The following is a 14,404-nucleotide window of genomic DNA, read 5'->3' on the forward strand; positions in this document are numbered from 1 at the left end:
ATTAGTATTATCTTACAGAGGGTCTTAGAGATAATATTAGCTTACTGTATGACTATTTGATATAGCACAAAACCATATGTTGCATCCAGTCTGCAAGAGCTGAGAGTACACTGTTGTCTTAATATAGATATGGATAAATGTGTGTGTGTGTATCTATACCCTACTTCTGTCTCCATGCACATGAATATAAATCTGTGCATACCCATGTATACATATGCATTTAAATACATGGAAGCAAACTTTATGTGCAAGTTAGTTTGGTTTTTGCCTTGTATTGCCGTGTTATTTAATTGTTCCTGCTTTTTTTTTTAAAAAATATATTTTTTATTTTTTATTTTTAGTTTACTGAACAGTTTGCAAAACACCTACATTATGTATGTATTGATACTTTTCATTCAGAAGGTGAAATAGGACTCGAAATGAAACCTGGAGGTGTTGTTTGAGGACTTCATTTGTTACAAAGAGAGAGGGTTATAAATGAGTATTTCTAAGTGAGAGGTGAGGAATCTCAGTTAGCAAGAGCAGTAAGATGCTGTGCGTAGGTCAAAAATAACTTCGCTTGATGCTCCCTCCACAAGTTGAGACATAACCCCAAATGTAGTAACAGCAATGTCACACCTCTCAAAGCTTGCCTTGCATGCCACATTTAAAAGTATTTGCCTTTTTCAAAAGCTATAGTACACGTTTCCCATCTATATATGTTTGGTGTAGGTTACACCAATGGAATTGCTCCTTATTAACTATAGGAACTTGAATCTGGTTCACCAGATGTGCTTATTAAAATATTTTAAAAACACTGGTTAAAAGGGTTATAGTTGAAAAAAAAAATAAAAAATCATTCAAATGAAGATATCATATAATCACAGAATATTCTGAGTTGGAAGAAAACCACAAGGATCACTGAGTCCAACTCCTGGCTCTACACAGGACCACCAAAAATCAGACCCGATGTCTGAGAGCCTTGTCCAAGCACTACTTGAACTCCAGCAGCTCGGTGCCATGACCATTTATCTGGCAATCCTGTTCCAGACTACACTCTCGGTAGAGAAACTTTTCCTAACATCCAGCCTAAACCTCCCCTGTCCCTGTTGTATATCTTACATGTGTTTTAATTTGTAGTTCCTAGTGCTCCCAGGGATATTGTTTTTTCCAATGTGCAATCAACAAGTGTGACCTTGAACTGGAGATCACCAAAATCTATCTTTGGCTACTTTCAAAACTACAAGATTACCACACAGCTACAGTCCATCCACTGCAGCGACTGGGAAATTAAGGGATGTATTGAATATGAGATGCATCAATATTTATATGAAAACGTGATGGATGACAAGATAGAAGAGACTGTGTATGGACTAAAAAAATACAGATGGTACAGATTTGCAGTTGCTGCCAGTACGAATGTTGGTTATGGCAGTTCTTCACCTTGGATTTCTACACAAACACTTCCTGGCTGTAAGTAAGGATGTTTGTCATATGTAATATTGCTATTACAATATGTATAACAATGTGGTCATGTAAATAATCAAGAACACTTATTAGAAGTTATTTCTTCATAGACCTATAATACTGGTTTTCTTGCAACTCTTCAAGTACAAAATATGATTTAAATCATTTGGTAGGTATGTGTTCTTCACACTACTTCAGATTTTAATACCTTTTACTTGCTATATTATATATACTGTTTGCTCAGCAGCAATTTAATTTCTCAGCCCTCGTCTGCGTCTAGAGTTGGTAAATCTGATTTTTTTTCTACTTTGGGTTGATCTGCTGTTTTCAATTCATCTTCATATGTGGGAATGAAGTTATTCATTATTAAGTAAGTGGGAATGAAATAACACTTTTCTGAAGTTCTGCTGTACATTCCTGTCAGAAGAATATAAAGAGTATTTTCAGAGGAATTCAGATTTCTTTTCAATACCATTGTCTACCTAACGAGATTGCAGATCAGAGTAGCCATGGGGCTGACATGCCTCAGCTGAGGTTTCAGTTTCCAAAGAGGAGTTAATTGTCACAGATATGTTGTCACTAGATATTTGAGACAAAAGGACATGAAACATAAATTATTTAGGTCGTTGACATGGGGACATATAACCTTTCCTACCAGTCCACAGCCTGCCTAGGTCAGAGCACATTTGAGATCTGGCCTTTGGTCTGTGTGGAGCAAAAGAGATCCACCATGAGTGGCCTGACTAAATCACAGCTCCTTCACTCCATTCCTCTTTCACTTAGTAATCTTAGTAGAGACCAAAGAATTAAATAGCTGTGTACCAAGGACTATTCAGTGGTCTACCAACTTACTTTGTTCTGTTCATGTTTTAACAATCATGTTATCTGAATGCAGAAAGCTTTTTTATTTGTTCCTCATGGTATCTGTCCACTCTCTGTGCAGTAAGATTGTATTTAAATACATCTGTCCTTAAATACCTCATAATTTTTCTGCCAGGTAAAGAAAATTGTCATCTTCATTTGCAGATGAGAAAATACAATAGAGAAATTCTAAGCCCAAACATACAGAGATTCTGACACCATAAAAGTGAACTTCACAACAACCCATTTTTCATACAGAGCGCAGAAGCAGTCCTTTGGACTGAAATGTACTGGAATCAGCTATGGAGTCATTCTCATGTGTGCTGACTCTTTGTCCAGTGTTTTTTGGAAGGATGTAAATAAATACAATATTATAAATGAAAGATAAAAAAAAAAAAAAAGAAACGTATGACTCCAGGTGGAACAAAAAAATAACTAACAGAAGCTGTGCAACTTGTGAGCCAGAAGTTCTGAGAGATTTTGTACTATAGATCTCAGCTGCTGAGATGTCGTGGAATGAATCATGGAATGGTTTGGGTTGGAAGGGACCTTAAAGACCATCTGGTTCCAACGCTCCTGCCATGGGCAAGGACACCTCCCTCAAGATCAGATTGCTGTAAGCCCCATCCAGCCTGGCCTTGAACACTTCCAGGGATGGGGCATCCACAGTTTCTCTGGGCAACCTGTGCCAGTGCCTCACCACTCTTTGAGAGAAGAATTTCTTCCTAATGCCTAATCTAAATCAAGCTTTTTCAGTTCAGAGCCATTAGCTCCTGTCCTATCACTACATGAGCTTTTAAAAAGTTCCTCCCCAGCTTTTCTGTAGGCCCCCTTTAAGTACTGGAAGGCCACTATAAGTTCTCCTTGGAGCCTTCTCTTCTCCAGGCTGAACATCCCCACCTCTCTCCACCTGTCCCCAAAGGAGAGGTGCTCCAGCCCCCTGAGAATCCTTGTGGCCCTCCTGTGGACTCAGTCCAACAGGTCCATGTCCATGCAAATACTTTTCTTCCAAAAAATATTGCTGAACTTAGGAAAGGTAGGGATTTAAAGCAGACAGAGAGGCAGATAATCAAAACATACGTGATCACATAAAGATAGGATCATCTTTATGATTTCCTGTCCAGACAGTGCCAGTTTGGTTTGTAATAATTAGTTTATAATAATTAGTTTAGTTTCTTATCAGTCTCACTGAGGAGTTGGAAGTTAAAAGCAGGAAAGCCTCACTTGACTGCACAAACCATTTCCATGCGGATGCGGTGTTGTTCTCAGCACTAGGTTTCCAGTGTGCTCTATTAGCCTGTTTAAACACATTTCTAGAAGTTAAGTTTCACCAGCCCAGATGTGAGTGGCCCCTGGCCTGTGTCTATAGTGAGAGAAGAGAGCAGCAACACATTACCTGTGAACTAAATCAATGACACATAGAGAGATGAACTGCCTATAAAACATACTGCCCCAGAGTCAAGGGAGCATGGGCAGTATTCCAGATATGTCTGGGTGCTGGTCTTTTTCCTGGGGCAATGGCAATCAGCTGAGGAGGAAAAAAGAGGAACAAGGCATGTCACAGCTGGGTAGCCAGCTGGCAGCTTCAGCAGTGCCAAGAGCCTCCCTGAGCAGTGGTTGGACTTCATGAAAGGCAGGTTTTGAGCTACCTGACCTTATGCACCCCACAGACTCATCTGTAAAAGTATCATTAAATAGACTAAGAAATTTTACTTCTTTTTCCTTTGCAAAGGTTACTGTCTGTAACAGAGAAGAGAAATTTGGGGAGTGAACAAAAAAAACTTGTCCAGTGCTCTGGGAAGCCCTGTAGAGTGCATCCACAGAACAGGTGTAGCTCCCCCTCTCCTCTCTCTCTGTAGCTCCCCCTCTCCTCTCCCTCATGGGCTGAGCCAAGCATCCCCTGGATTAGTCTGCTGGTACCCAGCCAATATACATGGTCTGTTAGGGCTTAAGGGTGCTTAGATGCTATGTAAAATAGCCTGAGTACTTAGCCCCTAAAATCAATGGGAGTTGTGTTTGCAGATTTGAGGGCAGAAGTTAGCCACCATTCTGATTTTATAGAAATGCCTCTGTAAGACATTGCTTCCAAAAATAAATAAATAAATAAATAAAACCCACAAACAAACCACACATGTTACCTTGGTTCTAAAATAATACTCAAATGTTTTTGCTTCAGAAATAATTGGGAACTCAGAAATTTTTTGTTTTTCTCAAGCCTATAGTTATATTCAGGAATTTACAACATTTAAGCAAAAAACTGTTAGACTCGGTTCCAAGAATATAAAGAGATGAAATATTGACAACAACAACAAAAAATACATAACAGAAACTGTAAAAATATTCTTTACATTTTCAAGTGTTGAGTATTGGACTGTTGTGCCACAGCAGCAAAAGCTAATAATTGTTAATATCCAATGACAAAGGTGAAGATCTTTAATTCTTCAGTTCAGTTGTTCATTATGAAGGTAAACTTAAGGCTAATGGAATTATTTTTAAGATTCTTCAACTCACTTTCACGTTTCAAACAAAAAATAATGGCAGCGTTCTGTACTGAAGAAAGTTATAGTGTTATGCCATGGAAAATGTTACAGGTTATGCGGTACAGTCCAGTTCTCACAGTCAGATAAACTATTCAGTCTTCTGTCTTGCAGATTATTCTCACAGGAACTGTCCTACTGCCTCATAAACTAGTTTGATGGCACTGTTATGGCTTAGCTGATGGATTACCTAAGAGCCAAATCTACTTTGCAAGATGAAATATTTTCAACATAACTTAGATTTATATAGTTACCAGTACAGAAGATCATAGTGCTGTGTCACAGTAAGGGAAAGGGCAACAAATGTTTTCCATAGCTAAGGAAACTTTGTTCCCTCATACCTGCACTTCCACTAAGTTTCATCTTTGTATTTATAAGGAGAATAATATTGGCTGAATTCATACTTTCTAAGAGAAAAATCACTTTGAAGGATGGATGTTAGCTGGTAAACGAAGGACAGTGAGATCATTGAACTTATTTTGGATCTCATACAGTTACACAATGCAATGCTTTTTGGTAAACTTCCAAGTCTCCTAATGCCAGAATATACTGAGATACAAGGGAAAATCCCAGATGTTAGAATGTCCCATGAAGGATAGGACAAAGACGCATGGGGCAGAGAGTTATGCTACCTTCTTTCCCAATCCCTGCTGATACCCAGTTGCTTGGTACACTTCAAAAAATATTTCTGTGTGGTGAAAAGCTTTGGCTGTATACCAGATAGATTTTGCCTGGGAGAACTTGGTTTTCTGCGTTCCTTTCATTCTCTCAGAACTCAGTATTGGAGAGTAAGTATGGTCTAGTATAAGATATAAATGTTTCAATTTATGTAAAAGTAACCTAGGTAATTATAAAATGATATAAATTAGCTTCACATTTAAATTTTGTTGGGAAAAAGGGCTGGTCTTAGTCAAACTGGCAAGCATGAATTCATGAATTTCTGTTAGAAGATTGGACTATTCAGACTTATTTTTGAGGGTTATCCTAAATGATGGGCTATCCAGACTTATGTTTAAGCTAACACACTTAACTGCTGCCTTAGCATCAGGACACAGATGGATGGGAAAGATGACCCTGACCTCCATAAGACCCACATTCCTCTGCAAGGATAGAAGCATGATAATCAGGAAATGATGGTTATTAGTTACAGAAAATGCATTATTGTGAAAACCAGGAGAAAAGTGCTTATGAGAGGAAGTGATTGGATTATGGCGGAATGAGAGAATAAGTCTAGGTCATTTCTACTGAGTAAATTGCTGTGATTTATAAGAGAAAGGGTATAGTGATACCATGGACTTGTATTGACTGGATTCATTTCACAAACAAACCTAAATCAGAATATGGCAGCTACCTACTGAAGCAAAACATTTTTTGGAAAGATGCTTTTTGTAAAACATGAGGCACTTCAGACACATTTCGTTTGCTAGTTGCCTAAGTATGTAGCTAATTTCAGAAAATATTTAATTTTAGTATCATTCAGTTGATGTCTGATATATTACTTTTCATGGTGAAAATAAATCAGGTATTAATGCTTACGTGTATTTTAGATCAGTGCCCTAAGTACAGTATGCTCAATTAGAATTTTCTTGGAAGTATCTCAAAATGTGTCAAATAGAACATGCATATGGAAATAAAATAATTTGGATTGGATAATTTGTACATTACATTATGCTTAAAGTCATTTCATGCCATCATCATCTAATGAATAAGTGCAAATTGGCTTTGGGGGAAAAAAAGGAAAAAAAAAAAAGAAAGAAAGAAAGATTAAACACTCCATTAATGCTATAAAAGAGTAATGGAAGTTTATCTATGGAAACCAGGCAGGTTTGGAAATGAACTAAGGCTTGAGAAACTATATACAGTTTTATACTGTTTTTCAGAAAGTTCAGTTGGAGATGAAGATATGAGCACTACCACAGTTACCGAAAGCACTATTCACAGTAAAAGTTACTGTTTGAACAAGTCTCATATGTATTACCTGAAAAATAACCTTAATTTGCTCTAATTCTATTTTTTAGGGGAACAGTATTTTCACCACCCCTTATGTACTTTCATACATAGTTCACTCAGTTACAGTCTTCATTCAGTTGTTTGATCCCATTAATTATTTTAGAGGACTGCTTCCAATGGCTGAATTTGATCCTCCCTACAAAGTCTAGTATATTCCTGCTAATCCCGGCACACAACTCTACCTCCTATATCCAATATCCTGAACTCTTCACAGCACCTTCTCAACTCCCAGTTTTTCCCATTTTATTCTGCCAACATGGTGAAAAATGTGCACCTTCACAGTGCAAAATCTCTCCTCATGAGGCTTTACAACTAATTTCAATAGTTACATACCTTCTGTGCTATTTTTCATTTTCCTAATATTTACTACCTGACAAGCCAAGTAACTTTGTATACACTAAAATTTTCCTCATAAAACTCTCTGACAGACTGTTTGCTGATATGTGTTAATCATTGTTGTAATTTTTTTTCAGGTAGATTAAAAAAAAAAAAAAAAAAAAAAAAGCACCATGAAGCCAAGGAATTATGTACAAATCTGTTGTGCCTTCTATAACACACTGTTCACTGTTATATGTCGCAGTTGTTTTTTTTTTGTAGTAGACAAAAAAAGAAGGCACCATGGAGCAAATTTATGGCATTATATACAAATCTGTTGTCCATTGTATTCCAAATTTTAGCTTCCCCAAATTTACCACAGGCATTAAGAAAAAGTAACACCACTTACTCTGAGAGTTGCTGTATTGTTATATGAATTCAAGAACATAATAAATTTATCATTTATGAGTAAGAAATAACTAGGTGAATTCACATGGCACCACGACAAAAGTAAATTTTAGGAAACATTATTTTTTAATGTGATCATTCTTCCCTTCTTACAATTCCTGCTAGTTTTTGGTATGTATTTTCCAGAGTTTCTCAACATGTTAAGAGTAAGTGAAAATGAAACAGATTTTTTTTTCTGTATATATTTTTTGAACCAGTACTGTCCAACATTGTTGGAAATCTTTTCCAGCTCGCAGAAGACCTTGTATTTTGATAATTTCTTGTTCTTTGCATGATTAGTCTGACATAAACTTTCTCCTGTATATTATGCATGCCTTTTCATGTAAATAGCTATATATATATATATATTGTTTGTGATGCAAAATGCATGTAATCAACCTGTAATTAAAGAAAAAAAAAAAAAGACAACAACAAAAAAACCTGTAGTTTCCAGTTACAATGATGTAGACATTTAAGACACTATACATGCTGTGATATGTTTAACAAAAGCTGTGTTTCTAAATCCCAGTGTATACTTCATAAATGAGAACAAATATATATATATATATATATATATATATATATATATATATATAATTATTTAAGCAATCTACAATTGTAAATTTGTGAGAAAGTTTTATTTTCAAATAGAAAAATAAGCTCTACTGGCTGCTAAAATTGCTGGTTTATTTGTTGTGAACTTCTCTGGCTGTGATTCACATAAGTATTTTTTTTCTGTAGCTCCAGATGGTCCTCCAGAAAATGTGACGGTGTTAGCTACATCTCCTCACAGTATTAATATCAGCTGGAGTGAACCTGTCGTCATTACTGGACCAACATGCTATCTTATAGACATTGCCTCAGTAAGACAACTCTGTTCTACTTTTTATAATAATACAGATGCTTAGTGATATAAAAACTCACAACAGATTTTTTTTTTAATGGAAGTTATAGCATAGACATAAACTGGAGTGAAAAATTATATGACCGAAGCATCCATTTTCACATCAACTCCAAAAAAGAATTCATTACACATTTATAAATTTCTTAATGGGAGATAGATTAATTAATTGATATGAAAGAATGTGTGCTAATAGATATTGCACAATAAAGGTTTAGCTATAATTGTATGCAGCAAAACAATAGCTGAGCTTTGCAGAGGTGTACCTTCTTCCAACAATAATGATATTGTTTACCAGTAAAAATGATAATGACATATTTAATCCAAAGAAAAAGGTCATTGTCATAATTTTACAGATGAGTGAAGAGCCTAGCAATCAGAATTGACTTGTACAAAGCTACACAGTGCATCAGAGGGCCAATTTTAAAGTCAAACCAGATTTTTCACTTTCCACTTGGTGCTCTGTCCATCAAATTAACTGTATTTTGGTAGCACAGCAATAACACTTCTTTCTTCTTGATCTTTATAAGCAAAAAAAAGCATAAGAGAAAATCTCTAATGGCTTTTTTGTTTTCATCCTGTACTGCCCTTAAAACAACCATTAATAAACCACAAGTTGTTTTTGTTTTTGAAAAGTAGTACTTTTTTGCCCAAGAGTATTTCGAGTAAGCCATTTTATCTTTAGGGATTCCTTGTTACCTGATGTTATCTTTCTAATGATCAGTAGCTACAGGTGTCAGTTCTGTAAATAATTCTCATAATAGACAAATCTTCTACTTCCTAAAGGCCAATATACCTGTCACAATATGTTTGTAATGAAAATTTGGATGTATGTTTTATTTTCCCAATGGGAATTTTGTGAAGACTCCAAATTCCACAAAATTCTGTATGTACAAATTCATTCATTTTAGTTCTCAACTGAGTGTTTTTAAGGATTTACAAAAATTGGCTCACAGAACAGAATAATTTCAGATTTCTACTCTGACATATTTATTCTTAAAAGGCCTTAATTAGGCCTTATTTTTTAATAATGTATTTGGATTTTATAAGGCAAATGGAACCAAACCATACAACTTTAGAAAGAATATAAATATAATGATGCATTGTTGTGATTGTATTTTAGCTCTGGTATAAATATTTATATGCCAAATTTTTGATAGTCAGATAGGAAAAGCCCTTGATGGCCATCCCAGGAAATGAATGTCTGTTTAGTCCATCAGAAAGTTTAGTTCAGGTTAATTCTCAGTGGGGATAGATGCATATCTGTCAAATAAAAGGTATGATTGAACTATTCTAATGTTTTAGCAGCTGTGTTTAATACAGATTGCATCCAGTGGGAAAACTACTGTACAGCTTCCTAATCCTCTTTTCAAATAACATACTGAAGAAACAATAATGAAAACATCGTTAACTGAAGTAGTGGGAATAGACATAAAAAGAATTTTGAAAATGATACTTGATCATACTCTAGAAAAAAAAAACATTTTATCTTTCTCCTTTTTTTAACTTATGATTAGATTGGATATAAAGCTCAACATTGTATAATTTTCTACAGAACTACAGATTACTTTAGATGTAGGGATCTCAATAAGTAATCTTGTGCATATACTTGCTGTAATGCAGAAACAAGCATACCTGGAATCTTCCTGACCAGCAATTCATTATCTTGTTTTTAAAAATGTCCAGTGTGGAAAGCTGCTCAGCAACCTTCCATAGATTATTCTTAGATTATTTTTTATTAATTTTATTTAATTTATTTTATTTATTCATAGATTATTTTTAACTAACATTACAGTCACAGCCTTAGTTATATGGTTAGGTATATTGTTGCAATTTTTGTAATATTTTATAATTATCTTTTTTAGTGAAAATATCATTTTTATTTGTATTTTCTCAAACACCAAAACCAATGGATTATCCTCAGTTCAGTAATATCCTTCTTCTATTTTGAAGTTATTACTGTCTTCTGCCACCTTTCCCTTTCTAGATTAATCCCCAATTATTTAAACCTTCCAGCTCTTCTTGTGATAGAATTACCCCATTCTACTGTCTTAGCAGTAGTGTTGTTATTAATGAATCCCAAGAAGAATTGCTTTCTCTGTGGTGCTATCAACATCGTACATTGCTACCCGATTTTCTTTTTGTTTTTGTATTCCAAAACATTTAAAACTATATAGCTGATCATCTTCTGGATCTCTGCCTAGTTTGTTTCCCATTTCAGATTAGTACTGCTCTCTTGACCCACCGTCTGCCAATTGGTCTATGTTTGCTCTGTGGAAGAGGGCACCAATTTCCTTCCAACCCATTACATCCATATTACACAAAGTGTTTAAGAACCAACATGAGTGGGGTGGATGTATACCCCCTTGTGCAGCTTTCTAGCCGTGCAGCAGTTAGGAAAGGAGTGAGATACAAGTTAAATATGGTGTTCAAATAGTAATGCCCTGCTGTTGGCTGTTTGAAATCTTGTAAATATTTTATTATATTTTTTAATTATTATTTTGCAGGTAGATAATGACAATTATAAAGCCCAGTTCCTGAAGACAAATGATGAGGGTAAAATCCTAGAAATTTCTGATTTGAAGGCATTTACAAGGTATTCTGTAGTAATCATTGCCTTTACGGGTGACGTTAATGCTGCAGCCATTGAAGGCAAGGCTAGTTCTCCAGTAATTGTCTCCACTTTTGAAGCAGGTTTGTATTTTTCTCCACTTCATCTGGATCAAAGTTTGCTGTTTTTCTTTCATCTGATAAATGACAGTTTTGAAGAAATGGTGTGCTTTTAATGCAGATTTGTTCTCACAATATTTTTTTCTTTAATGTTTAGAAGGTGCCAATCAGCAAGAAAACTATGGTGAGAATAAATAATAAGATTTACCTTTAAGTGAATTGGATCACACTGCTTATAAATGGCACCTGTACTGACCTTAGAACATAATTTGTGTATTATTAGTGGAAGGAGGTTGGTAGCCCAGAAGTGCTGTGCTAAAGTCAGCTCTACATTTTCAAAACAATCTGGAGAAGGAGGTAGATATTAAGGTGAAAAACCTGCTGATGCTATTAAGTTTTTCAGAGAAATATAATTGAGCGCTGAATGTGAGGAACTATATGAGGACTCATGACACCAAGAGGCTTTACAGTAAAGTAGACAACATTTGCTTAGGAAAATATAAACATGTACATGGGAAAGATATAGTTCTATCTTAATATACATAGTTCATGGTTGTGCTCCATCTGTTACTTCTGCAAGTTTTGAGTGGTTCACTAAGGATATTTAAAAAAAAAAAAAAAACAATCTGAAAAAACATTGAAGTTTTGTTTCATTCAAACTAATTATCAACTCCATCTAAAGTACAATTTCCTTATCTATAGTGAGGTTAGCCCCAAGTCAACTAGTTTATCTATATATTCAAATTAATTTCAGATTAGCATATACTATATAGTGATTGTATTTATCATTTATCATTTATCATTTAGATTTTCATGTATGAAAATCTAATGTCCCTAGTGATATGATGTGTGTGCATATATGTAAGTATATATATAATGCCTTTAATATGTCAAATTCTAAGGTTTTCATGACCTGTTTATATCCCCAGGCATTTTTATTGTGGAAAAATGAATGAAGATTAAATTTGTCTTGTGAGCTATCTTTTTTGGTTTGTGAGCCACCTTTTTTGGTAGCCTTTTCCTTCATGTGAAAATGTGATACATTAGAAGGTTGGGTAACCACAGTGAAGAACAGTTGTTTTTTCCATCTCATCTCATCTGGTTTGCACAGTCTAGCACACAGTTGAGTATCTGAGGAAGATAGGACTAATTTACATAGACTTTACTCCTCCAGAGAAATCTGAGTTATCATACTCATACATTGGCTAGGGTAAAAATAATAAAAAATAAATAAATAAATAAATAAATAAAAATAAAGGAATATTGACAACTGCATCTAAATCCTTGTCTGAGGGAATGTTTTTACTCTCAGTTACTTCATTTCACTGTTTAGAGGTCATGCTACATATTTCTTGCTCAGGTAGAGCAGTAAATATTCAGCTGCCTGGAAAGAATGTTACAGCCTTTTTCTTTCAGACAGAGACATTGGGAAAATGATTTATACCTCTGCTGTCTTGACAATAAACTACTGGAATAAAAGTTTGACAAATAACTGTCTTTGGCAAAAGTTCATGTTGTGTTTGTGTGGTTGTTGGCTTCTGATACATTTTTGGACAGAAGCGGAAACACTTGTTTGACCCATTGTAATTCCCTGCATATGTCTGGGCATCAGCTAGTGGAAGACTTTTTTCTTAGAGTTAGCTGTGATAAGCATGATGGTTTGTTTATATGTTGGGAGGGAGCTCACTGTTGACAGAAGGCTTTCAAGAAAGGATACTCAAGACTAACACTTGCTTCTTGCATGTCAGTCCATGAGAGGATTTGTTTACCTCAGGATATATTTCAAGGTACAGTGGTGCCTTTAGGCTCTCTGAGTAGAAAATCAGAAGAAACTTTTCTGAGTAGAAACTAATGAGGGTTATCTAACAATTATTTTTAATATTTATAGCATTAAATGCTATCATCAAGAATAATACTTAAATTTAACTTTCAATTGTCTTTGTAAATATTTACATAAGAAATAAAATTGAGATTTTTTTGGTAAAAGCAGTAAATACAAATGAAATATAGATAATGTGAAAGTATAATTTGTAATTTTTCAGGTTTTACTCTAATAGTCATAGTAGTGAACTGATTTAAGTGGATCGCTAAATGTTTGTTTCAGTGCCTGAAGACCCACCTAACAACATAACATTTCAGAAGATACCTGATGAGGTAACAAAGTTCCAAGTGACATTTGTGCCACCATCTGAACCAAATGGGAATATTCAGGTGTATCAAGCTATGGTGTACAATGAAGATGACCCTGCTGCTATCCAGATCCACAACCTTAGTGTCATTGATAAAACAGATCAGTCGGTCACTGCAATGATAGAAGGACTGAAAGGAGGACATACCTATAATGTCAGCGTAAGAATTAATACTTTTTCTTTGGTGTGATTGAGAGATTAGCCTGGATACAGAACACAGAACTAAGCCAAATCAAAACTGTCATACAAAGAATGTTAGCTGGGTTGTGAAGAATGTGAAGTCTGAGGAAAGGGGGGAACAATGAGGAGGGAGGAGTGAATGGGAGCCCAAAACATCACTAGTGGTAGCTGTGCACAAGTTCATGTCCTACTGAAGCAGCCTGTGACACATTGTCACAGGCACAAGACTAAATTTCTCTCTTAATTCCAGCACTTGCATTGCAAATTTGGTTCAGATGAAAGGTCCAGTTCTGCAAGGGGAGCTGACTAGAAGAATATGCTTGTAGTTATATAATCACAGAATGGTTTGGGTTGCAAGGGACCTTAAAGGTCTTCTACTTCCAAACATTCTGCCATGGGCAGGGACACTTCCCATCAGACCAGGTTGCTCAAAACCCCATCCAACCTGGCCTTGAACACTTCCTGGAATGGGGCATCCACAGTTTCTCTGGGAAATCTGTTCCAGTGCCTCCCCACCCTTTGAGTAAAGAATTTCTTCCTAATATCTAACCTAAACCTACCCTCTTTCAGCTTAAAGCTGTTACCCTTTTTCCTGTCACTGTACTCCCTGACAGAGTCCCTTTCTATGTGAAAGAATCCTTTCATATAATCAGAGAATCATACATGAGAGGTGGCAACATAACTGTTCAAGTAGGTTTCTTTTTCTCCTTTTTGTAAGAGCTACATTACAAGTGATAAAGTATCACTGTACTTAGGATTGTAAAGAAATATGAGGTAAGATCTATCAAAGTGTGAATGACATAAAAGGAGTGTTTCAGCATTCATTTTTGCTTCAGATATATCTAGAT

The 14,404-nt window shown here is 35.4% G+C and overlaps 1 protein-coding gene across 4 annotated transcripts in view; it reads left to right on the forward strand.

The window, feature by feature from the left end:
- PTPRQ (protein tyrosine phosphatase receptor type Q) overlaps nt 1–14,404 on the forward strand; it is a 135,641-nt gene that overhangs the window by 85,207 nt on the left and 36,030 nt on the right. For 3 of the 4 annotated variants that reach the window (XM_038168438.2, XM_027454194.3, XM_038168450.2), the window contains exons 43-46: nt 1,120–1,452; nt 8,358–8,479; nt 11,025–11,211; nt 13,292–13,536. In XM_038168438.2, the coding sequence (XP_038024366.2) occupies nt 1,120–1,452; nt 8,358–8,479; nt 11,025–11,211; nt 13,292–13,536 (887 nt within the window). The remainder of the gene's footprint in view (nt 1–1,119; nt 1,453–8,357; nt 8,480–11,024; nt 11,212–13,291; nt 13,537–14,404) is intronic. The other variant, XM_038168455.2, reaches the window with a different exon arrangement.

Source organism: Anas platyrhynchos, chromosome 1 (genome assembly GCF_047663525.1).
Source record: "Anas platyrhynchos isolate ZD024472 breed Pekin duck chromosome 1, IASCAAS_PekinDuck_T2T, whole genome shotgun sequence".
In the NCBI taxonomy this organism is placed as follows: Eukaryota; Metazoa; Chordata; class Aves; order Anseriformes; family Anatidae; genus Anas; species Anas platyrhynchos.